We start from the raw sequence: 26,688 nt of genomic DNA, 5'->3' as shown, positions 1-26,688 counted from the left end.
TTTCTGGTTGTGTTTCTTATGTGCGTGTTAAAGATTCCGACAGGGACAAGCTTGATCCGAAAGTAAAGAAGTGTATCTTCATTGGTTATGGCTTAGATAATATGGGTTATCGTTTATGAGATGGGCAGTTTGCTAGTTATAACGGTCCAAAACAATCTCAAATGAGCTCTCAGAATGGACCTAGGAAGCAGGATGGGCTATCTCAAGACGGGCTTAAGGTGGAGACAGACAGACTTTCAGTATGGGTCAAGGGGGAGCCAGATCACATTGAAGGAGGCAGAATCGACAGGTGTCAAGCTCGATATGTGAAGGGGGAGACTGTTAGGAGTTATTCCACATCATTTGTGGGAGGGGCACATGCTAGAATATAAGAAGCCGGATAACTCTATTAGTATGAGGCCTTTTGGGAGTGATCCCAAAACAAATCCGTGTTGGCTCGGCCCTGAGCGGACAATATCATACTAACGTGGAGTTAAAACTGTTTAACAAGCCCAACACCTCCTACGTATACAAATCAACGGGACAGAGGGAGTAATAAATGCCAATAAAATTATATATTTTAATTTGTTATATTTTTTTTAACTTTAGTACTTCTAAATAAAAAAAATGAACATATTTTTATCTTACAAATTTTAAATAAAAAAATTATTTTCAAGTTTAACAACTCTCACTTGCAATTCTCCGAGTTAACGGGCAATTTTAGTCAGTTAACTGGCTAACTGAGTTAAAAAAGTTTTCAAACGAATTACTAACTAATTAAAAAATTTCAAATTCGTCATTTTTTGCCGGCTCCGTTAACTTTTTTACGGAAAATTAAAAAAAATATTCAAAAAATTAAAAAAAATCTAAAAAATCTGGAAAATTCGGAAAACTGATTTTTTTTTTTGAAAAAATTTGCTAAAAAAACGAAAACAAATCATAATAGATCTGAAAATATGAAAATATCCTAAAAATCTGAAATTTCTTGAAATTCAAAAGTTTGAAAACTGTGAATTTTTTCTATGACAAATCTTATGTATATAACAAATTTAATAATTAGGACTTTTTAAGACTTTTAAATAGTTTTTTGGGTTATTAGGACGTTTTAAGTATTTTTTTAATTGTCTATATGTGATTTTCATATTTTTTTTTGGTTTTTTCATATTTTTTTAATTGTTTTTCAAAATTTTCTGTTAAAAAATTAACGAAAATATCATAGGATGACGAATTTAAAAGTTTTTAAATTAGTTAGGCATTCTTTTTGCGATTCTTTTTGGACTCGGCAGACCGGTCGAAAGTCATGGGTCAGTCGGTGTTTGAAATTGCCTCTTAATTCCCCTCCACTTCTACACATGAACTAGGGTTTATCAGAACTACTCGCTGGGTTTACAAACCGACCTATACGCACAAATTTTGTATCTAAAATGACTAATAGATCTGTATTAGCAGGCATGGAGGTGCCAATTATCGGCAGCGATTCAATTCAATGGCTTCAACTCACCGTCACTTCTACTACACCGTCGCAACCGCCGTTCGCTCCGCCGACTGAAGATGCCGCCGCGTGTTCCATCATCGGAACTCCCCCGTCCTATCTTATATGGTTCGAAAGCGTTTATTTCATGTTTCTGTGTAGTTTTGGTGATTTTTTTTGATTTTTTCCGGTATTTTTTTGCGTAATTTTGATGAATTAGTTGGTGCATTGTGTTTTTTAGTTGAGCTGAATGTTGTTTTAATTCGGTTATGTTTGTTTTTTTAATGCCTAGGTTGTTTTAGGGCTTACGAGTTGGTTCTATCTCTGTTTCCGTGTTTCTTTCTATTGTATACTAGGCAGAAAAATGAGACGATTAGGTTTTGTTACTATATTTCGTTATAATTCGTTTAGAGGTTGTTGTAGGTTGGATGCTAATTCAGTATTTTAGATGTTTTTTGCTTGATTTTGTAGATTAGTTATTGCAAAGTAACCCCTTGCTCTCGAGTTTTAAAAAGGAAGGAAAGCAATTGTAGGGTAAGTAAAGTAGTTTCATTTCCCTCCGGAATCGTGCTCCCGAGTTTATAAAATGAGCGAAAGCAAGTGTTAATGAATGCAAATTTGACAATTTTCCACTCCAAAACTTTCACTCCAAAAATGGGATGAAAGTACTTTACCTCCTAATCACTTCCTTCCTTCCCATTAAAAAACTCGGGAGCAAGCCCTAAGTGTTTAGTGTAGGTTGGTGCAGTTGAATGATATTCTTATTCGGTTATGTTTGTTTTTGAAAATGAGGCAGATAGACAAGACGTGTTTTACTTGATATGAGGCGGCAAAACGAAGTAGTTAGTTTGGATTTAGGTTACTTTATCTAGGGTGGTTCTGTTGTGGACTTTTAAGGTTAAATTTGGTTCAAGGTTGCTTCAAGGTTTAATGTTAATTGAATTTTTTGTACAACAGGAGGATTCATAAAAGTCAGCCTAGACAGCTAGAGATAGTAGAGTTTTGCGGCGACAAAGAGTTTCCGAGAGTCGGATTGCAAATTCAGTTTCCTGATGCACTTTCTCCGTTTGCTGTAATATGTGGAAACGAGGTTTGTCACTTGCATATATATGTTTATAGTGAAGTTATAAGGTTATTGTGTTTGGAACTTGCTGATTGTTTATATAACTGCAGAAGCATTACGGATCTGGGTATCCATACATGCTTTATGCGCTAACTGTTTCAGGAGTTGCTTACCTTGTTAAACTGAAATCTAGTCTTAGCTATGCATCTTCTGCTGTGCTGCCTCAATCTGAGATCATGGAGCTTAATGTGAAATTGTATGCTCAGTATGAAGCTATAACTGCTGCAGCAGCCACTACTGGATTTTTTGTAGTTGGGGGAAATGATGGATTCGTTAGCTGTTTCCAATTTGGTACGCTTGACCCCAGTGCTCCAGGTACGAAACTGTCCCATACTTTTCTCAAACTGGTGCATTTTAGTTCTTTCGCAGGCGATACTTTTTATCTATCGTATATATGTTATAATAAGTTTGCTTCAAATGTGCATAATTTCTGCCATCTTCCATTTATTTGTTCTTTAATTATCTAAAATATCTTTTGCATCCCACCTTTTAGGTTTTATGCGTGAGATGCGGGATGATGCTGGTTTCAGTCGTCTGTGGGGATTAGTGTCAAGGTTTGTAATCTGAGATATTTAATTGTCCAACGCAGGAGAATTTTCCTTATAGCATTGCTCTTATTCGTGATATATGTGATTAGAATTATAAGATATCCCTTTCATTTTTACAATTGAAATATATTTTTTAAGTGAAACTTGGCGGTTTCATGCAGTAAATCTTAGAATGTATACAAAGTAAAAGATCTACTAGATACCGAAGCCCGCCAAAATGAGTCAAATTACATTCCCTTGTTAATTACGTATTCCCTATATAAATGTTGCCCATAGATATACAACTTTCAAAATTGAAGTTGTACTTCTTAAGCTGGGTTGTGCATATTTATTATTTCTCACTTGGAACAGAAGAGGGTTTTGTAAGATGTTTGCTGTTTTATGTTGAGGAGGAACATGATGAAGTGTATAGGATGTTGGTTGACCTAAGAAGTAACTTATAACATAAAACAAGTGAAACACAAGTTATTGACTTTTGCCAAATTTTAATTTATGACATAAAAACCACTTATAAGCTATACTTTAAAATTAGGAAATAGTTTTTTTTTCAGTGAAGTATTTCAAATTTATTGTTGGACTGGACAAAGGTTAATAGTATCTCACCAAATGCAACTTCAAATAGAATTGTCACATATTTAATCAACTATATGTTATACATCAATTAAACTATCCATTAGATGATAATTTTAAAAAAGAAAATAAAAAAAAAATTAAAATAGAATTGTCACAAATTTTCTCCATATTACCACATTCATCACAAATACTCTTAGTTTTAAGGTCTATAATCGTGAATTTTGTTCCTTGCAACTTCCAGAGGCAAATTATCTCTTTGTATTGTTCCGGTAATGACGATCATACACATAAAATGTTTAAACTTACTAGCATGCTTAACAAATAGTGTGGCTGTGATCAGCTTGGCGTTCAACATAGCATTTTGTAGGGATCATGTAAAGTTCACACCACTCTCTAGTTTCTAGGGCACCGTTGGTCGTGAATGTGCTCTTAAACTTCAATTGAAGGTGATCAGTCAGTCAGGATATTTGGTTACCCAGTTGAAATTATATCGTATATTTGTGTTACTATTAGGAAATGTGCATTTCTAAATATCAAACCAAATAAATTTGATCGGTAATTGAATCAAATAAATATAATCTTCATCTGATAAATCATTAAGTACTTGACCTGCGGTGCTGAAAGCAGACTCCCAAGAGCCCATAGGGATTGATGCTAACACATCACGAGCCAATTTTAAAGAACGGGAAACTCTGAGAAATTGAACATCTAGGACCCCACTTTGTCAAAGTCTTCAGTAACACAACTTTTCAAAATTTCAAATAGTGATTTGAATCCAACCGGCGCTTACCATTACTGGAAGCCAATCATATTCTGTTCGCCATCCCTCTCTTTTTATATTGCATCCTAATTTTAAGTATTTTCTATCAATTTAAAATTTTAAATCCATCCATTGTGCATTAAAAGCATGCATTGTACAAAAGAGTAATAATTTAATTTCAGAAAACTACAGAAGGCTTCTTATATATAACAACTAGCTCTTTCACTTCCTCTCTCAGCAATGAATATTCAGCTGTACTTAATGTCACCATATAATCTATTGATACTTTAGATATATAAAATGATCTGGAAAAAGAACTTAATAAAGCTTTTTTTCTGATGTACTTATAAAGCCCCAAATCATATGTTGCAAGATGTTATATGTTTATGTTACCCTTGGCCAAATTAGAACTTTTCAGCCTTTATTTATAGAACAAGATAGCTTCCGCACTGCACCTTACTAGTTAACAAGCTCATCTGGAATCAATATTATGGCATTTGTAGTTGAATATCTTAGGAAAGGTATATGTCTTGAAAGGCTTCGAGTACATTTTAGATTTATTTAAATTTTATTGATTACCACGCTTTCTTTGACACGTCTTTGTTCTTTATACTTAGAAATTGTGTTGTATCTTAATTTGTCATATAGGGGAAGGACAATAGCTTCTGTACAGAGTTTAGTAATAGCAAAGGTGCATGGGGGGGAGCTTGTTTTTGTTCTCCATTCCAATGGTGCCTTATTTGTATGGGACCTTTTAAGCTGTGGCAGAATATTCAATCACAATTTCAGCGCTTCCACTTTGACAGGCAAATTTTGTAAACTTTACTAACCTTATGATGGTTACATTTTATTTAAGCAATGCTTATATGTAGCAAGTGGCTTTTGTTAAAATCATTGTTATATTTTCAGTTTGGTAGTCTTTTAGTCTTTAAAACATGTAAGCATATATTCCATTTCCAGTCGAACTTTTTGGTACTGGAAAGTAGTTGTTGCATAGGACTGTGTTTAATATAAGTTGCATTCATCAGCTGCTACCAATGTATTTCAAGATATAAGTACACATAGGTTGCAAAGCATCTTAGCATCCATCTTCCTTTAAGTGTTCCATTCTGAAGAGGCACAGCCACAGACATGCTCTCCTCTAAACATTAACAATGATAATCCACATCCATGAGAAACACAAACCTGTGTAAATCAGTACATACTTGTGAAGGCAGGTTCTTTATCTATATATGCCAAGAGCAAAATAGCAGAGCTTTTAATAATCTTGATTTTTTTTTTTGGTTTAAAAAATCTACTGTACTTGTAATAACTAACTTAAATCAGGGCCAAGGAGATGTGCTTTGATATGTAGGGTGCTTTAGTTTTAGAAATTTAAGTTGATCTGTCCCCTGTATGTCCCATCTTTACCTTGAAGCTAGGTTTCTTTGTTTCGGAAATGTAGTGACCCCCCCTCCCCCTCCCTAAAAAATGATAGTAACATTTCAATATATGAACTATATAACTATGCCGAATTTAAGTAGAATGCATTATTCTATATCCTGAATATCTTCACATAGAATAGTTTCTTAAAATAATAATCATGCTGCTCTTCTCATTGTATTTTGACTTCTGTGTTTAATACTGATTTGATTAGGAGCTATACATGCAAGATTATGGGTGGGTGAAGCTAACAGTGAATCAAGTGTAATTCCTTTGGCATTTCTATGTAAAAGTAATTTGGTACGTTTAAACTATTCTATTTACGATTCTTCTAGTATGCTTTCAACATGTGCCATGTAGCTTATATTGTTGATTATTCTTTATGCATAATCATGATCTGCCAATGTCGTATGTAAATTATATTCCTGTGAATTGGTCCATTGATAATTTTGTTTAAAGAAGTACCGTGTTTAAGTTTCTTGCTGTCATTGAGAATTTTGGTGATGCTGACTCTTTTCCGTTTAATGTAAAGGAAATTGGCATGGAGATGGTCAATGTATATAGACTCCATTTTAGCACAGGGGACAAGACAAATGTATCACTTGAACCCATAATCAATATATCTTTGGATGAGGTAACTGTTTGTTTGCATGTTATATGGACTATTCTCTGTTTCCTTCATTAATCAGTGTGTAGTAATCGTCTCATGCCCAATTGCCCACCTTGGTGACTCTTTTAGGGTGGACTCATTGATATCAAGCTTACATCAAATAAGATGTGGATTCTAAAAGAAGATGGATTGGAGATGCAAGAATTATCTGTTTCCAACGTTGGTGGGTGAGTATTTTAGAAGCTAGTAGTTAATAGTGATTTTAAATCCACAAAGAGTTTATGATGCGAGTCTGAACCTGAAGTTTCCAAATTTGAGCAGCATCAAGTAAATATTCTGGAGCTTTTACATATATCTCTGGAATTCGATCATAATTACTTAAGTTCCAAACCCCGTTTCTATTTTACATATTATATTAGTGTTGTCTATAAATCTGTATTTTCATTACTCACTGCATGGATGAAAATGCTCATACAAGTACATTCACATTAGATTAATTGCAATCATAGTTTGTGAAGAAGGTTTTGTATTATTTATTTTGCCTTGTAAGAAGAGTATACTTTTGACATCTCTCGGTTCTGAATTTTACTTTATATTTCTAAATCAAGAGTATGTGCTCACTACTAATTTCAGTATCAGCTGCCCTCATTTGTAATTTTGAATAGTTACTGATTCCTCCTCCATCCCAGTATCTTTTTTTAGCTTTTTACGGTTGATCTTACTAATACTGCAAATTTTTCAAGGGGAGAGTCAAACTGCTATGCTTTGCAGGAGTCATATGTTGCAGATCAGCTATTTCAAAGTCCCGAGCATTCTTCAGATGATCTTCTATGGCTTTCCCACTCGGTGCTTTCTTCTTTGAAGGTATTAGAGAATCCCTGCTAGTTGTCACATCACAGTAGATAGTTTTTCTATATTAAATGGCACCTCTGCTTGAATTTGGTTGTTATGTACGAGAAGGTGAAACTAGTTTAGATACATCATACATTAATGACTTAATGTTCTTTAGAGGATGATGGAGAGGTACTTAGCACCTAGTCAATTCATCAATCTTCCTATAGACTATAGCTACTAGTTTTAAAATTCACATATATAAAGTTTGCATGACGAATTACAACAAGTGAACAGGGCAATATAAAGCATGCCATTTATGTTTAAAGTATAAACAGTTTCATATTCTGTACCAGTCAAATTGTATAGATATATTCAATCTAGGTAGGGCCTTTCGCCCTTTCCAGTCAGATAGTTTTTTGGAATGAAGAAACTTAATGGGACTTGACTTTGTTTCTAAATCAGTCTTTCAATGTATTATTATACTGGGTGCTTACTTTTTTCTTGAATCTTATATATATATATATTCATGTTTGAATATTCCATACAGCTTGATCATGCTCAATATACACAAGCATAATGTTCTGTTATGGTATTATTGGACCATCCCATAGACTTGTGTTAGCAACTGTGAAGCACGGGTGCGGGTGCGGGGGTGCGCGGTGCGGGGATACGGGAATTCGGCAAATTTCAAAAAATGGGGATACGGGTGCGGGGGGATACGGCAAATATTAAAATATTTTAAATATATTATATATATATATATATTTAACAATTACTTAGACAATGTAAATAAAAGACATCAAATATTTAACAATTAAAAGTGGCATTCTAATTCAACCAAATGAAAGTCATCAAATCCACAAGTTCATCATTCTTAAGTCTTAACAAATGAAAGTCAAATTAATATTTACTAAATTTAAACTAAACATCATCATCTTGATAAATCATCCGTTCCATCTCGGGCTCATCAAGAGAAAGACTAGCTATCTCAAGCTCCTCGGCACCGTCAAGTGGAATGAAGTGATCACCACCAACATCCCACAACTTTGTCTCTCCCTTCAAATAAAGGTCACTTTTTCTAGAAATGAGTCGAAGGTTGGTGTGCACATAAACCAAGTCTTCCGCCCGAGTTGGTAGTATCTTATTCCTTCTAACCGAATGAATAAAGGAATAAGTACTCCAATTTCTTTCACAACAAGATGAAGAACAAGGCTGACCCAATAGTTTCAAAGCTATTTTTTGAATATTTGGAGCTGAAGCTCCATGAACAAGCCACCACATCTTCGGATCCATAGTGCCTCTATCTTCAATGGAGTCAGCATTACCGAAGATATCCATCTGTCCTGAAAATTGAGCATACTCAATACTTACAGCTTTTCTTGCCTCCCCATCCGGAAAATATCTCTTAATACATTTATTTCTTTCTTGAGATAGCTCAATATCTTGATGAGGGGGAAGACGATTAGGAGCTCCATTAAGCCATCATAACTATAATACCTACACATATCAAATAAAATCCATCAATAATTGTAACATGCAAATGTGACTCTATCTAGATTGATTTAGAGGTTATAAATTTACCTTGGATTGAGTGAATGTGCTAAGCAATGAATTGGTGAAGAACTCTTAGTCCATCTAGCAATAAGAATCGCATAAACTACATCATAGAAAGGAGATTCTTCAAAGTGCTCTTTCTTCTCATGCCTATATATGATATTCTTCACTTTCTCAATCATATCATCCCACATGTCATAAACCAAGTGCAATGAAGGCTTATCCGTATCAGAGAAACGCAACATATCATACATAGGAGCAGTGAACTCAAGAATGTAATCAACACTATCCCACCAATATTCATCAAGTATCGTCGTCCTCATGACTTGAGCTTTCGGGAGATCATATTCACGGTAAGTACTCCACTCCTCACAAAGAACCAATCTTTCAAGAGCACGTTTTAGAAGTTTGAACCTCTTAAGCATGATAATGACAGATGCAAACCTAGTCTCAGCAACACAAAGAAGCTTCAAGGGAGAAAAAAGGTTGAACATAGTGTTAACCATATTATGATTAAGAATGAAATTCTTAATCAACATTGCAGCACTAGCTACCTCAGTAATCCAATGACACTCATCATACACCTCTCTATTGGACTCACTATTCTTGGCATCACAAATATTTTTTAGTGCCAAATTAAGAGTATGCACCACACAAGGAGTCCAAAATATATGAGGAAATGAGGCCTCAATGATCATACCTGCAGCCTTGCAAACAGGAGCATTGTCGGTAATAACTTGAACCACATTTTGAGGTCCCACCTCCATGATCACCTCTCGCATCAAGGTAGCAAGGTGAAATTTATCTTTGACTTCACCTTCACAATTAACCGCTTTCAAGAACATAGGACCATTTTCTGTAACCGCCATAAAATTAATTAATGGCCTTCTTTGAGTATCACTCCATCCATCGGAAACTATACTAACCCCTTTCTCCTTCCAAGTAGTCCTGATTGGAACCAACAACCTCTCAACATTAGCTCTTTCTTTTTGCAACAATGTGGTGCGTAAAGCATTGTAAGTGGGAGGAACATAGCTTGAAAGGTTGAACTCGGAAGCCATTGTATATGACTTATTGTAATGAGGATTTCTAGCATAGTGAAATGGCAAGCCTCCGGAGTAAAATGCTCTTGCAATCTCGCTATCCAATTGCGCTCTCAAGTCCATATTATACGCTTTTTGAATTGGATTATTGTTTTCAATTGCCTTCCTTTTTAATCCGTCCATTTGCGACTTATTAGCTCCACCTCCCCAAGCGCTACTACATGATTGAGTTTGAGATGAAGGAGGTAGTGGAATGTCAATTGGTTTCCTCCTTTCTTCCTCCTCCGCCAACTCCCTTTGTAACTCACAAAAGATTTGTGGAGTGATTTTGGCACAAATTTGAACTCCTTGACCTTTTATTCTCATCAAATGTGCTTTTACTCTTGAATATGACCCAATGAATTCAAAATTACAAAAGTTGCATTTGATTTTTGCATTTCCGCTCCTTCCACCTGATTTTGCAATTTTAGTCATGTGTTTCCATAAAACATCAACACCTCCCGTAGGTTGGCTTAGAGAAGCACCGGTAGTTGCTGCGGAACTTGTTGATGATTGTTGCTCCATTACTACAAAAATAAAAGCAAAAAATTACAAATAAAAAAAAGGCAGTAGCTACTACTGCATCTTTTCTGTCAATTCAAGGTTTGAAAGTTGAAACATTATATTCCTGCAAACATATACTCCCTCCGTCCCTTTCAATTGTTTACATTTTTTAGAGAGTGTCCGACACGCATTTTAAGGTGCATATAAAGTATAGTTATGTAATTTTTTTTTTACAATTTTGTTTTTCTGAATAAAAATTAAAACATTCAACTTTTATTCAGAAAAAGAAAATTGTAAAAATAAGTTACATAACTATGTTTTTTATACTCCTTAAAATGCGTGTCGGACACTTTCTCAGAAATGTAAACAATTGGAAGGGACTGAGGGAGTATATTATATATATAATAACAATATTTAATAAACAAAAACATAAAAATAATCATTATTAAACAAATAATCAACAAAAAAAAATTGACAGTGAGTACAACTCCACAGGAGAGTTGAGTACTAGTTCACAAAATCAAAAATTCAGGCCCAATTAACATATAGTCAATTAGACATATACACACGTATATGGAGTTACACACAACTCGAGACTACAAAGACGGAGACGAAGGACGAACATCATTGACTACACAGACAACTCGAGACTGAAGAAAGGGAAGAAAGAAAAAGAAGAAGAAGAAGAGGAGAATTACTTACGAGAAGAGCAGCTGGCCGGAGTGTTCGTCGGTGCCGGAGAGTTCGTGGAGCACTGGAGCAGTTCGTCGCCTCCTTTCCAATTAGGGATGGGCTTGTAAACTCCCAATTGGTAAATAATTAAATTACAAAGACCCTGTGTTTTTTTGTTTGTGTTTTATTTGATGTGAAATTACAAAAACTACCCCTCCCGCACCCCCCCGTATCGAGCCTCTCAAATTCGCCGACACGCCACATGGCGCACCGCGTACGCACCGCGGCGCACCGCGGCGCACCCCCGCACGCATCGCGCACCGCATACGCGGTTCTTCACATAACCCAAGTATCCCTGCTTTCCAGGTTAGCAAGCACCAATGAAACAACTATAAGATGATAATGCCCAGATATAGCTTGCCCAACGGGGGCGTTTGTGATGTACTCTCACTAACATGCATGTTGCAGCTCCTGAATAAGCACTTGCAATCAATAAATTTTTTAAGTTTTATGACTTCTAAAGTTTCATAGGTTTTAAAAGTCTCATAGACAATGGCCTTATTATCCCTTAGTTGCTGAAATGTAAGGTTTTTTTTTCTGTATGGACATGCAATTGAGCTACTTGTTTTCTTTCTCACCTCTTCCTCATTAATCGTATGGCATGAGTTGTTCTTTAGGTTTTACTTCATTTTTGTATTGAATTTGTACAATTGGGCAGAGTTTGTGATGGGACAAGGGTTCTGGACTTCTGGTGAAATTCTAGGGATAACAATTCTCTCAAGAAACCAAACAAGATGATCTGTATAATTAATGAACTAATACTAGAGTCTTTCAAATGTTGGACTTCCAAAGCCTTTTAAGTTGTTCCCAAATAGTGTCTTTGGCCTTTTAAACTGATGTCCTCACCATGGATATGAAGAATCTAGTATCTGCTTCATTACATGAATTTTCTACAGCCGGAAGTTTCTTTTTCATTCTTATGTGTTCTTTAGTGGGGTTTCTTTAATGGTTTTGGGGGTTCTCATTTCTAACTTACATCACCTTTGCACGGATAGGAATAGGACACACCAAGGAATCTCAATTATTTCTTTTTTATTTAACTGTTAGTGGAAAGTTTCCAGTCCTTCAGCTCTCCCTCTCTACAAACACACACACACACACACACACATAAAGCACATTTATACATAACAGTGGTCTTTGCTTAGGAGCAACATGATAGTTATCTCCTACAGAAGCATATTTCTCTGTAGAAGGTTTTTCGTTCGTTGTAACAAACTTCCTAGTGAACAGATGCAAGTAAATTAGATGACTAGCTTGAGGGATATGGGTAGGATTATGTTGTGGTTATTTACGTTGATCATAGAGAAATAAGAAATTGGTTCACAAGAATTTGAGAGCTGGTAACTGAAAGTAGCTGGGTTTCACACATCTCACATCATAAGATAGTAGCAAACCGGAGCAAGATTGATTTTGCTTTGTATGGTTTGAATGTTTAACCTGGTATCAATCGTAATTTACATGTGTTTAACGTGTTCTTTCTATATCATTTAGGGAAGACACAACCTCATAAAGTGCTGCAGAGTAAGCAAATATAGATCTGCCAATTAAGTTTACTTTGGATGTTGTAAGAACTTTAAACAATTAAAGTAACTTGAAGGGATAAGAAAAGGAAATAGAAATTGTTTCTGCAGAGAATTAATAGAAAATTAGAAACTCAGACAGATCTCTGGATTATCTTGAATGCTTCTCAATTTATGTTAGACAACTCCATGCAGTAACATAAGATATGTAAACATAGAAATGATTATTATCCTAATTATCAATTTGTGTTATTTGATCCCATGCAGTAAAATCTGTCTCCTACTATGTGTTAAAAATAGGGAGAGCCGTTTCTCCTTTCTCTGCAGTTATAGTTGAGCCTTCTCTTTCAAGAATGTATACATAATGCATATGTTCTTAGCTGTTGACTTCTTGGTCTCTGTTATTCCTATCCCATTTTCTTTCTTGGTGGCATTCCCAGCAAAATGTTGGATGCATTTTAAATGTGGTTTGACATTCATTTTTATTTTAAGTGCCTTTCGTTTTTGTCGTAGCACACCATTTACTTGTTATATTGTACTGCTTTAATACATTTAAAAATTATTTTTTTGCAGGATCAGGTTTTCTCCTTTGTATCATCTATTTTTTTAAGAAGGCTGCTTCTTTGCGGAGTGCATCAGAATACTGTCCTTCGTGCAACATTGCAAGATTATAACAAACACTTCTCTGATTCGGAGTTCTATTCCTTAACTGTTGATGGACTGAAGAAGGAGATTCTCTCACTTATTGAAAACGAGGTTTGACATTCAAGTTCCAAATTTGTCTGTTCTCTGGTTTCTTTTATTCTCCACTCGTGAAAGAATAAGTGTCCCATTAAACTAGTTTGCAGCTTTATGGATATATTCTCTACTAATGTTTACTGTGGACAGCTACAGATTCAATTCCAAGTTTACAATTGATAGCATGATAACATAAAATTTAAATTAAAATTTGAAAATATTTGTCTTATATACAAAGAATGAGAAATGGACATCTCCGTCAAGTTGTTTAAAAAATCATTTTGAAGCAATCGCTCACCCAGTTTTCTCATTGTTTTTTTCAAATAGGAGTTGCTAATTCTTTTTATTGGTGTAGGGTTTCCCTGGAACTCCTGTTTCAGTTCTTCGTTGCTGGAAAACCTTTTGCAAACGCTATTTTCACAACTGGTGCAAAAATGGTGCACTATGTGGGTTACTTGTTGATTCATCAACAGGTGCTGTTGGTTTAATCAGGAAGAATTCGATCACCTTATTCCGTTATCTGGAGGACATAGAGCTTCTTATCTACAGTATGTTGTTCCTTTATTTTTATAAATATCCTCTATACAAGGTTCCATTCAATTTTCAAAACACTCTCGTTACGTAATTAACATGCTGTCAGGCTCTTCTGAGGAATATGGCGATCTTGTCAAACATGGCTTTGAGTTTTCAAATTCTGAACTTGAAGTACTTGTCGGGGTGCTGAGATGCATTAGTAATGTCAGCCAACAATTGGGAAGAGCTTCATCAGCTATATTTTATGAGTCACCTTTCAATACACCAAATATGTCATCACAAGAAGTCGTTCCTCATCTACTGAAGATTCTAGACACTGGATTTAATTCATCAGTAACAGCTCTTCAAAGATCAGAGCTAGGCACTGATAGTTCTTGGGAGAAAGAAGTTGCGGACCATAAACGGCTGAGGAAATTCTCTGCTAATATGTTTTTGTCACTGCACTCTTTGTGCAGCAAAGCTGTTACGTGGGGAAAAGTTTTGGATGTGATAGAGCGCTACCTAAAGTTTCTTGTACCTCGCAAAATTGTACATAAAATGAAAAATAATATAGTCTTTAATGTCAAGAGTTCAGTAACGGTTCAATCTACTTCTCAAGTTGCAAAAGTGATGTTTGAATCTGCTTTGGATGTACTTTTGTTGCTCAACTATATGGTGAACATAAGTGGCCAGGTCAGTTTTATCTTATGCGGTTATTATGGATTCTAAACTAAAACAATTATCTTCATGTTTTAGCATACATGTTAAGGCGTCGTAATAGTGAACCGAGTCGCAACCTGATATCTTGGCTTTCTACTAGGCGTTCAGCTATATATAGGCATTTATTAGACATTATGTAGAGATATTTTGATTTTTCTTAATGCTAAATATACTTTTGTTAATTTTTAGGCGTTTAAATCAAATGGATTGTATTAACTTTTGTTTGTTTAATTTTAATACTGATGTTATGAGTATAATGGTACAAGTTTATGAATATTATTACTCAAAGGCTATAATAAGCAAATTCCAATTGTATATGAGACAATTATCTAATATATATAGTTGAACGCCTAATTTGCCTAGTGTACGCTAGTGGCACTGTCTAATTCTTCTACCCTATCAGAGTCGAGGCGGGCTGGACGCCCTATATATATTATTTCCCGCCTTTCTGCCTAGGGGACGACTAAGTAAAACCTTTTTTACTAAGCTGTTTCATGTTAAAAAGACTAGAATTTTTTTGTACAACCTTGTGCTGTCATTTTTAAAGATTTACGGATGCAGGAGCGATCCCTGATATTTAGAATACTGCTACATTACTTCCGGAGCCCAAGTGGGGTATTTTTTCGGTTAATTAATAGTAAAAGTGTACTAGATGAATAGAAATGTAGGGCCGAGCCCAAGCTCTGCAAGCATGGGATTTTAGACTGTTATACCCAGTAGAAGGTATTAGGGGGTCCATAACTCAAGGGAGCCAAAGGAACAATCAAACAATCATACATATTCCAAAGTATTACTTTTTTGACAAAATAGCGTAACTTTTCTTTTGTACTATGGAATCTGGTAACATGTAATGTTAGATTTTTCCTGCAGATAATTCTTGTTATCTTTAAGTTTGATTTATAATTTATTTACTTTGTTTAGGTGTTTAATGTATATATAAATGATCTTTTAGTAACATCTTCATTTTCTCTGTTGGTGTGAAACTTAATAAAAAATCATAATATGATATTTACTTCTTGTAGCCTACCTTTTTATGCTCAATGGAATAAATTTTTTTATTTTGGGTATTTTTGGAGTAGTTTCCTAATTGTTTATTCCTCACAAATCTTAAGATTTTATAATAGTCCATTACTATTATTTATCAAGTTAACAGTTAAGCTCTGACCCACTTCTAACACCTGGATGTAGCCGGAAGTAAGACTTTGCCCACATTCCTAAGTGTAAAATCAGTTCCATGATGTGGGTACCCTATATTGTTAATTTGCTCTTCTCATAATGGGACAAAATTTGGTAGTGCAGAGTGCAGTCGTGTTAATATTTGGGATCTAAAAAGCTGTTTGTTGATATAATGGAAATCAAATACTTGGTCTGGCTTCTGCAGATTCACATGCTACCTGATGACGTTTCCAGAATACAACTGGAGTTGGTTCCAATGATACATGAGGTTATTACTGAGTGGCATATCATTTATTTTCTTGCAACTACACCTTCTGAAGCACCGGCATTTGAAGATTTTAGCTCACAACTTTCATCTTTGCAAATCGGTATGCATACTTATATGACTGATCTATATAAAAGCCATTGCTCAAAATGATTGGCTTTGGTGGATACATATAATGATAAGCCCAATATACTTCAGAAAGGAAAACATTCTATCAAATTACTCCCCCCATCCCAAAATATTAGTCTTGTTTGACTATTTTCTGGTCAAATTGACCAAATTTTGACTGAAAAAATCATTTTTTGTAGTTAAAAGAAACTGAAAATTACATTTTAAAGTAAATTAGATATACTTTCTGATATATTTTTTTAATATTTCTTTATTATATAACATGTGTAATTTTCGGTCAAAGTTTGGTCAATTTGACTAAAAAAGTCAAAACGGGACTATAATTTTGAGCTGGAGGGAGGATTCTTTAGTATCGCAGATGCATAAAATTATTTTAACTAATATTTTTTACTGATTCAGTACCAAATTAACGACTCTTTTTGTTCTTGTACTGCCTTGTGATACCAATGAGTATTTGTCAGTTGTCGCTGTTAAATTTTTGAGATGTTTGGAAGTCAGAACCCTGTGAGGCTTACACCTAATATATGTTGATTGTTTTCTTTAATGTGGTGGCATGGTCAGATAGCAAAGTTGATAAGAGATCATGGAATGAAAAACTTGGCAAGAGTGACTTCCCATTGGCTTTTATATTATTGCTGAATTTTCATGGTTCCGCAGAAGACACAAGCCACATGTCTCATACAAGCCTTCCTGAACCAAGCAACATTATTAGTCTAGTCCGAGACTTCACAAGCTGGATAATCTGGGGCAGGACTGAGGAAGAGTCATCTGCTTTCTTCAGCCATTCAACTGAGCTTGCTTTAGTCTTACTTAGACATGGCCAATTTGATGCTGTTCAGGTTTCCTTTTATTCTCATTGATCTTTTTTCTATTATGCAGTAGATGATGATTGCGAGGTAGTTTACTTCTGGATAATAATAGTTACTAAATTTCTTGTTTTTTCGTAGTATCTACTCTCTTTTGTGGATGAACATTCACGTAAAGAAAAAACATCTGAAAGCATTCAAAGTGTGGACGGTCATTTCTCTATTTGCCTTCATCTGCTGGGTTGCTGCCTTCTTGCTCAAGCACAGCATAAGTTACATGGATTGCTGAAGGAACACAAAGTTTGTGAAGCCGTTCGTTGCTTCTTTAGGTATCTTTTCAGATTTTGGAAAGCTTAATTGTATTATTGTCATATATGAGATGTATACATGACTTGCTTATTGAGTTGTATATGTACATTAAAATTGTAGCTACTTAAAACCTTTAAGCTAGAGTCCTGAAAATTTGGTGAGCAGAGGATTATCATTTCATGCAAGTCAAATGCGTGTGTTGAAGAAAGATCACCCAGGCAGTTGTGAAGGCCTGGTAAATAGGTGGGTTGTGCAAAATACAATACATGCTCAAATGTAAACTGAAGAAAATAAACATACAGCTGGTAACACATGCATGAAAAACAGATATCGTGGCACTAGCTCTTTTATGTTCAGTATACACGTACAGGCTGGTCTCTGTTCAAACCCTAAAATAAGGTAGGCTTATGGTTGAAGTCTTTGTTGTTAGCTAGTAAATAGAAGATGACCAGGAGACCAGGAAGATGTCTGGTGATGTAAGCAATGAGGTATTAACTAGTCTCAGAAGTCTATAAATAAGACAACAACTCCATTTGTAAAATACAACTGAAAAAAACAGAGCGAAAGAAAGAGCAGCAGCTCTAGTAAGGAAAAAGAGGTTGTAGCCTGTGTGTGTAAACATTTATATAGTTGTATTTTTTCTTTGAAATAAAAGTGCTATTGTGTTTTTTTTTGTATTAATATTATCAAATCTTTTGGTGTAAAGTGTATTCACGTTGATAACAAATAATTGAGAAGCTTAGAATAATGCTAGATTAACACATGGAGGAATGTCAATTTTTTTAGGACATTAAATCTGTGAAGTAGAGTAAGAGCTCTGTATACGAGTTTAATAATGACATCCATTAAGTTTTCAAAAGAAGAAAAATAGGATAAAAGATACTGTGCATGAGAGCTACATAAATATTTGCATGAAGGTTAAGCAAGATCCGATGATTAGGACAGGGAAAAGAATTGAGAGAAATAGGAAACGGGAGAGGGAATCCAAGAAGGGAAAGGTAACTAGGTTTAGAAGCTCACACGCCCATGCTTTGCTGAGAGTTCTCATTACTTGTATGTTCTTTTTCAGAGCCGCATCTACTCAAGGAGCTCCCAAGGCTTTGCAGAGTTTGCCAGTTGAAGCTGGACTACCTTATCTTGAATTTAGTAAGTACTTAAACTTAAATTTTATTCTCCAGATTTGAAGAAGCTTAATATCCTTAATTTATATTTTATATGTTTTACCCAGTTGATTGTCAGTCAGTTGCTGCGTGGAAGCTTCACTATTATCAATGGGCAATGCAGATATTTGAACAGTATAATTTGAGTGAAGCTGCTTCCCAATTTGCTTTTGCTGCACTAGAACAAGTAGATGAAGCTCTTAATTTTGCAGAAGATAGCTCTGGGGTAGATCAACTTCAAGAATCCGCAAATGTTGTCAGGGGACGACTTTGGGCCAATGTCTTTAAGTTCACATTAGATCTTAATAATTACTATGATGCGTATTGTGCAATGATTTCCAATCCAGATGAAGAAAGCAAGTACATATGTCTAAGGCGTTTCATAATTGTTCTTTACGAGCGTGGCACAGTTCAGGTCAGACATATGTTCATGTTTTTCAATTTTTTTCAACTGGTTTAGTGATATTACTGACCAACTTCGTGATTCCGATCTTGCCTTTGCACTTACGCCTGGGAACGGACCCTGAAGCCATAATTAACACTGATAACAAGGAATCACCTGTCAATTAAAAATTTGGAGGAATTGCCTATATGCAAATTGGTGATTCTGGTCTGGCCTTTGCACTTATAGAAGCCTAGGAACAGATTCTTTAGTATGTCTATATTTGCATATCGAAAGCACAAGGAAATACTGTCATGTATTACCTTGCAATGAATGTTGGGTTCGACCCAATATGGTTGTATGCGCCTTGGTGATGCAATGCATATATGAGTTTGGTATTATTTGTATGTGTAGAAAATTATTACAGATTGTATGTCTTATTCACAAAGGTATGCAATTAGGTACTGTAATAATTAAAGATGGTAAGACTTGTATAACAAGAATGGTAAAGTTTGGTAGCTAATTTTGGGATGACTATATACATAGTCATATTATATTGTAGTGCTTCAGATGTAGATTTAAGTACTGCTCGGGAGTGGATGCTTAAGTATTGTTAGGCTAAGACATCCTTTTGATTGATTGTATTATTTATAATTGGTTTGATTAATAATACAAGTTAGGACGTGGTTGTTTTCACGTGCTATTTGAATAAGGCGTTACCACGGCTTAGTGGAACCTGTCAACTAATTTTTTGGTTTTCTGTGTGCTATGCATTGGTTGGTGATAAATCTTGTACGGGTATCCTCCTAACAATAAATGCCAAACTAGTTATACTGAAGTGAGATAAATCATAATTCTTCTGTAAGGCTTATAATGGAATCCTTCACGCATACTGATCAAGGAAAGGGCCGAAAATAATTTGTGGATAGTGAATTAAAACACGTTACAGCTTTGCTTATTCTGCGTTAGATTTTTGTTATAGTGTGTGATTCCCACTTCATTGTAAATTTTTTTGCATTAGATTGTTCACATGTCTTATTGAATTTTTTTCAATGTTGTATAAGTTTGGTTGAATTTTGTACTCCCTCCGTCCCTCCCAAATGTTTACATTTGGGTTGGGCACGAAGTTTAACAAAAATGATAAAATAGTGGAGGAAAGTTAAAAAAGTGAGTAAAGTAGGGAGACCGATTAATATTATATGTATAAAATGGGTATAGTGGAGAGTAGTGAATGTAGTTATTTTAAAAATTATAAAAACTTTACTATTTTTGGAAAATTTTGAAATGTAAACAATTAGAAGGGACATCCCAAAAAGGAAAGTGTAAACAAATGGGAGGGACATAGGGAGTAAAAGTTAAGTACAGTAACATGTTTCTTTTTTTAAATTCTGATCTAAAAAATGTCAGCTAATGTTATTCATGTTTCACGATGCAGATTCTTTGTAATGGTCAACTGCCTTTAATTGGACTAACAGAGAAGGTGGAACAAGAGCTTGTTTGGAAGGTGTGTGCTAATAGTAGTTCTAGCAAGATACTACTGTATCTAATTTCTTGGCAGATTGATATTAAACCCAGAGATTCTTGTTAAATATGTAGGCTCTTAGCTCAGATACTTATGCAAAGCCGAATCCATTTAAGCTTCTTTATGCATGTGAGATGCACCGACATAACTGGCGAAGAGCATCTTATTACATTTACTTGTATTCAGCTCGATTGAGGACTGAAGCAGCAGTGAAAGATTACCAGCACCGGTCCTCGATGCTGCAAGAGAGGCTGAATGGACTGTCTGCAGCCATTAATGCACTGCATCTTGTTCATCCTGCTTATGCATGGATCGACCCTATACCTGATCAGAGCTCTCTACACAGAGAAAATTATCCAAGTAAAAAGGCTAGAATAACTATAGAAGAACAAAGTAACTAACTCTTTTGAAAATGAATTCATGTTCATTTCTAAGTGCTTGTCTTTTGCTGCTTTTCCCTTAATATATTATGTTTTCCCATTGCAATTGTCTGCAGCAACTGGTGATAAAAGGCCACAGTCATATGTAGATATTGAAATCCTGGAAAATGAGTTTGTGTTGGCCTCAGCAGAATACTTGCTTTCGTTAGCAGATGTTAAATGGACAAATACCGGTAATTTAACAACTGGCTTAAAAGTCTACATTTACTTTTTGAAAGAGAATTAAGCGGGGTTTACTGGTTTTATGGTTCAGGGAATGGAGAACCTTCTCTAGACTTGGTTGACCTTCTGGTCCAATCTAATTTATATGACACAGCATTTGCAGTTCTTCTTAAATTTTGGAGAGGGTCAGAATTAAAAAGGTTAGCTTATCTATGACCAATATCAAAGTCATTGCATGTCTAGTGTTTAATTCTATCTGGTCTATATGCATGATCCTTCTTCAGGCATTTAGAGAGAGTTTTTGCTCAGATGTCATTAAAATGCTGTTCAATCACTGATGGTACGCTGTTGGTTGGGTAAGTTATCTCCTCGGATAAGTTTTTGTGTTTTGAATTTGTTTGACGCTACCATCTCTTAGGCCAATTTGGCTTATTATTTTCTCTAAGCATATAGTTTATTAAAGAAACTCTGTACGTGATCTTTTTAGGAACAATAAGATGCGTGGTCTTCTACTACAATCATCAAAGGACGAGCCAGCTTATGGTTCCGTTGACACAGCCCCTTCAACATACCAATCTACTGGGAACCACTGGGAAACACTAGAATTTTACCTTGTTAGTGCACCGTATTCCATTTTGTTTAAGTGAAACATTTCTTTTTGATTGTGTTTGTGCCTGGAATGCTAGTGAGATCTGAAATGTCTTAATGTAGACAAAATTGCGATAATTTTTTTTTCCTATCATTTTTATCTGCCATTTATATGTGCTCAGCACTTGTTTCCATCATGCAGTATTTTTGCAGGATATAGTTGGATGTTCTCGTATATCTATATGAATAGTGCATGAAACTGGGCACACCAGCATCAATTGATATTTATATAAATAGTACATGAAAGCTCTGCTACTCTTTAAAACTGAAATAGTCTGGATTTCTGTGCTAATATCTGACCAATCATTTTCTTTCTTATCATTAACATCTATGTTCTGAAATTTGTAGGAAAAATACAGAGGATTCCATCCCGGATTACCAGTAGCAATCGCTGAGACTCTTCTTTCTAGTGATGCACAAATTGAATTGCCTCTTTGGCTAGTTCGTCTATTTAAGGTAAATCTGATAATTCATTTATATGAAATTTTATGAGTTCGTAATAGTACAATCTAATTCTTACATTATCATCTTTTATCCTATTATTACAACCATCTAAAATTGTTTGCCTGGCAGTTAATTAGATTGTGTGATATGCAAGGAAATAAATAGGCAAGTTGGAAATTTAGATTGTTTTTTGAAAAGTAAAGTTAAAATTGATGTTATTTGACCGGAGGGAATTGATGCATACATGATTACATGCTAAAACACTAAAAAGAGATGAAGTTAATTTAACTAGTCAATCGTTGCAAGTTATCAGTTACCAAGAACTGTCATGGCAGGGTGGTAGAAGAGAAAGTACTCTGGGCATGGCTGGAAATGAATCATCTCCTGCATCATTGCTACGATTGTATGTTGATTATGGCCGATATGCAGAAGCTACAAATCTGCTGCTCGAGTACATCGAGTCCCTAGCCTCTTTGGTAAATCAAGGCTTTCCTTCTTGCATTACTACTAGCTTATGAAACCTATGTTAATAATATTTTTTGTAAATCTGTTACAACTTGGGAAATGAACATTGGATACAACACCTATGGTTTGAAGATTTCTTTTTGCTTATCATCTTCTGTTGATTAAAAAAGTAGAAATGTAAACCAATTTATTAAGTAATGGCCAATTGCTGCTAAGTGATTATAAAAGCCTAGATCTTCCAGCTTTTGTCGACCTTGTTTTTCATAAACTCAGTTTGCTACAGTGATGGAAGTTGTGATTATTGCAGAGACCTGCTGATATTACTCGTCGGAAGAAAACAGCAGGAGTTTGGTTTCCTTACACGACTATTGAGCGCTTGTGGTATCGCCTTAAGGAGATGATTAGCTCAGGGCATATGGTTGATCAATGTGAGAAGCTCAAAAAGTTGATAGAAGGCTCTTTGCGGAATCATCTCAATATGGTATTCTACCGGCTTTTAAAGAATAGATTTTTCATCTTATTCTGCTGTTTTGTATATAGTCCATAGTGTATACATTACCTTCTTTTTCTCTTCCCTTCAGCTAAAGGTGGACTCAGATGATATGCTCTCTCTTCAGCAACATGGTAATAAACTCCATCAAACAGAAGAAGTGTTGCATGAGAGCTAAATTTTCCACATTTCATTGCATGGACAACCACACGACAAACCTTCTTTTTCACCTGATTGAACAAGGCTGTGAGGTGCCTCGTATTATTTGAAGGCACAAGGATATAAGTTAAAAATATCGTTAATACTCAGGATGAAATACAAGGTTCGTATTAAGCAACCTAATGAAAAATTAGATCAACTGGGGAACCAGTAAAGAATTGCTATGGCTCACTAGTTTATGGAGAGGATGCCCCTGCTTTAATGTACAAGTCAAAAGTTGTAGTTCTTGCCAGATGAACAAAAGTTCTATAGAATAGGCCTTTTCATGACATGTAAAAAATCTTTAAGGTTCTTTAAAAAAGAAAATCGTAAAGGCGATGTACTAGCTACTGATGTTGTATAGGTTTTGTAACTGAATGAATTATATGTGCTCAAAAGTCAGAAACTAATGCAAAAATAGTGGAATGGAATAGCCCCTCTTATTGATGATTTGCATTGCATCAACAATTCATTAATAACTGCATTTGTTTTGTTGTGCATTGACATGCTTTTTGTCTCTTTTTATTTATTTACTTTTCAACGAAATTCATCATCCATAGCTGGTGATGTTATATTATTACGAAGAAGAAGCAAATGTCAATCCATTCATTGTTAACCAACAGAAAACTTTAGCAAAACAAACATGATTAACAAAAACAAACCAACAGAAGCATTATAAATCAGAGAGCAATGTGTATATAACTAATATACTTTTATAATATTTTTCCAGTCAACATTGAATGCATCAACCAACTTCAGTCCAAAAAGATTGGTGATTTCCAGTACCAAAGCTATAACAAAGCCCTAATTGTGGGCCATGGTAAGATCCTATATATAGTTGTTAGTACTAGTTCTGTCTCATGTCTATATGCGACTAAGTTAACAGAATTATAAACGATTATAATATACCCATCTGATAATAATAATATAACCTACATCATGGATCATTCTTTCTTCTTCTTTCCAAGCGGTTGCACTGATTGATGCTAACAACCTTCTTCCTCTTGTCTCCGGCAGCAGCAGGGACGGCGGTCAGAGGTTTCCTCTCAGAAATAATGGCGAAACATATCTGATGAGTATCAACATGCTTGAACATCCAAAGAGTAATCCAATCTTTATCTTTCACCAGATTATGATGTTTTGCAAACTCAAGCCAGTTTTGGCTAGTAAGCACATGCGCCTTATATCCCCAAAGCTTGAATTCCATCTCATAGATATTCCCTCTCCAGTCATAAACATTCACCACAAATCCACCTTTCTTAAGTTTGTCGACTTGTCTAGTACTCAGAAGTGGATACAAGTAATTTTTCACATAGCTTTGTTTTAGCAGTAACCTTGTCTGACTAATCAACAAGTCACTACTTGTCATCTGTTTCTCCCATGAGGGGCTGCGTTCTCCGACAAGTCGACGCAACGCTGAAGGAAATTTGTCATTCTCCGTCGGAGGAACGTACTGAATTGTTTGTGGGTTCGGAGGAGGAGGAGGAATAGTCTGCTGCAGCCTTTGTTTTTGGAAGCGTTTCTCTTGTTCTAATTCATGGGCTGTTTGAGGATCAAGATCAAGGTGTTTCCAAGAACAAAGTTGCAAAGCAGCTGCTATATCTTTTTGAGCCATTGCATTCATGGTTATTTTTACTTTTACAAGTTAAAGGGGGAATCTATATACGTATTATATAGGATGCAGGAGATTAGGGTTTTAGGGGGGGTTTAAGGGGGCAGGGGCTGGGACTAGAGCTCTACTCCAAGCCCACCTTAGACGATTGTTTCCGACTTTTTACAAAGGCCTCAGGAAATATATAGTTATTTAAATATTATATATGTTTTTTACCAATTTATATGCAACATTAATTAGACAATATAACATAAATAAAAATTGTTGAAAGATATATCTTATCTTGTCAAATGGGAATATAACATCAAAAAAATAAATAAATTAAAACATCAGTTGTCTATATTTTTTATTAATTAATTTATTTATTTTGAATTGAATTTGTATTTTATTTATTGTTTGATAAATTAACAAAAAATCATAAACTTTAAAATTCAATAGTTCCTAGTTGTTAAGAATTCCCCGTCTGAATCAAATACTTATGGCACAGGTACGTACCTCATCTGTCAGAATTGTTTACATGTTAGAATCATGCTCCTCGTCCAACAGTAACTTGTTTAGTAAACCTTGTTTCGTAGCTGACTTTATATTTTTTTTTTATATATTTATAAAAAATGTGTATTTGAATAAAAATAAATAAAAAGGTTTTTAAAATTAAAAAATGCTGATTATTTTTTCACATTTTCTATTTGGTCTTGTTAGGGGTGAGCACAATCCAACCGAAACCGAAAAATCGAATCGAACCGGTAAATTTAAGTTCGGTTTAGTTTAAGTTTTTTTTTAAAAAATTCCAGTTATTTTGGTTTTTCGGTTTTAACCGAATTAAAATCGGTTCGGAAATGTTTACCAGATTTTTGGTTCGGTTTTAACCGAATTAACCGAAATAAATATATCTATATTTTTTAATTATATTATATTATATTATATATATATATATATTATATTTAGTATCAATACCAAATTATTAATCTTTGGATATGATGCATCTCCTGTTGGAACGGAAGAATTGATATATCAGGATAATGGGTTCCCATTAATATTGACACGAGATCATCATATGTCGCGAAGCTCTTCTATCCAATCTATTTCCTTCATTCATCTTATCAGAATTCCTAATGGTGTATTTAACTGCAAATTCATTTCTTAGATATAGCTCTTGCATGAAGGTGATCCATCATCGATCTTCACTGTAAATTCGTCTTGATTGTAGCACTGCTAATTCAAGTGCAAGATTCTTAGAATGGTTCTTTTAATTGCCTTGCATCTTGTTTTGCAGAATGCAGATTCATTTTCAAAATTATTTTCCAGAATCCGCAAACCCAGTGAATGACATTTAACAGGTTGTGTTTTGCTTGCTCCAGTCTAAAGTACAGATTCACAGACTACAGTACTATTGGAGTTGGACTGTTGGAGTTGCCTGATTTTTTATAATAGTTCGATTTGAAAAACCGGACCGAATTTACCGAAATATTTCGGTTCGGTAAACGGTTCGGTTCAGATATTAAATCGGTTTGGTTTTATTTTCAAAAAAATTATAATTCGATTTTCGGTTAATTCGGTTCGGTCAGGTTTCGTGAAACCTGACCGAACCGACCGAATGCTCAACCCAACCTGACCGAACCGACCGAATGTTCAACCATAGTCTTGGTCATTCGGAAAAAATATAAGTTTAAATAACTGCTATTTCGTATTAAGTATGTTTGCTCCAATGAACCACTCTATTATTATTTACAATCTATAATTTAAGTAAATATTAATCTGATCAAGAAATTTTAGGAGAATTAGAAGTTGTTAATTTCA

At 34.9% G+C, this 26,688-nt stretch overlaps 1 protein-coding gene across 2 annotated transcripts; it reads left to right on the top strand.

Annotated features, from left to right (window-relative positions):
- The first annotated feature begins 1,256 nt into the window (after nucleotides 1–1,256).
- On the top strand, nucleotides 1,257–23,726 carry LOC141671178 (nuclear pore complex protein NUP160). 2 transcript variants are annotated; one of them, XM_074477332.1, is made up of 27 exons: nucleotides 1,257–1,579; nucleotides 2,408–2,540; nucleotides 2,624–2,888; nucleotides 3,067–3,127; nucleotides 5,103–5,260; nucleotides 6,091–6,176; nucleotides 6,409–6,510; nucleotides 6,616–6,713; nucleotides 7,230–7,350; nucleotides 13,286–13,468; nucleotides 13,806–13,998; nucleotides 14,091–14,656; nucleotides 16,065–16,227; nucleotides 16,815–17,092; nucleotides 17,201–17,388; nucleotides 18,438–18,514; nucleotides 18,597–18,943; nucleotides 20,346–20,414; nucleotides 20,507–20,792; nucleotides 20,929–21,045; nucleotides 21,126–21,234; nucleotides 21,319–21,390; nucleotides 21,522–21,648; nucleotides 22,031–22,138; nucleotides 22,462–22,602; nucleotides 22,899–23,072; nucleotides 23,173–23,726. In XM_074477332.1, exons 1-27 carry the CDS (start codon nucleotides 1,404–1,406, stop codon nucleotides 23,257–23,259), a joined length of 4,485 nt encoding a protein of 1,494 aa, XP_074333433.1. In that variant the 5' UTR covers nucleotides 1,257–1,403; the 3' UTR covers nucleotides 23,260–23,726. The 2 variants fall into 2 exon arrangements, with proteins under 2 accessions (XP_074333433.1, XP_074333432.1); XM_074477331.1 differs by having other exon boundaries at nucleotides 20,507–20,825.
- The last annotated feature ends 2,962 nt before the right edge of the window (nucleotides 23,727–26,688 follow it).

The sequence above is a fragment of the Apium graveolens genome, chromosome 7 (genome assembly GCF_009905375.1).
Source record: "Apium graveolens cultivar Ventura chromosome 7, ASM990537v1, whole genome shotgun sequence".
Taxonomy (NCBI): domain Eukaryota; kingdom Viridiplantae; phylum Streptophyta; class Magnoliopsida; order Apiales; family Apiaceae; genus Apium; species Apium graveolens.
This window is presented reverse-complemented; position numbering and strand designations above follow the sequence as displayed.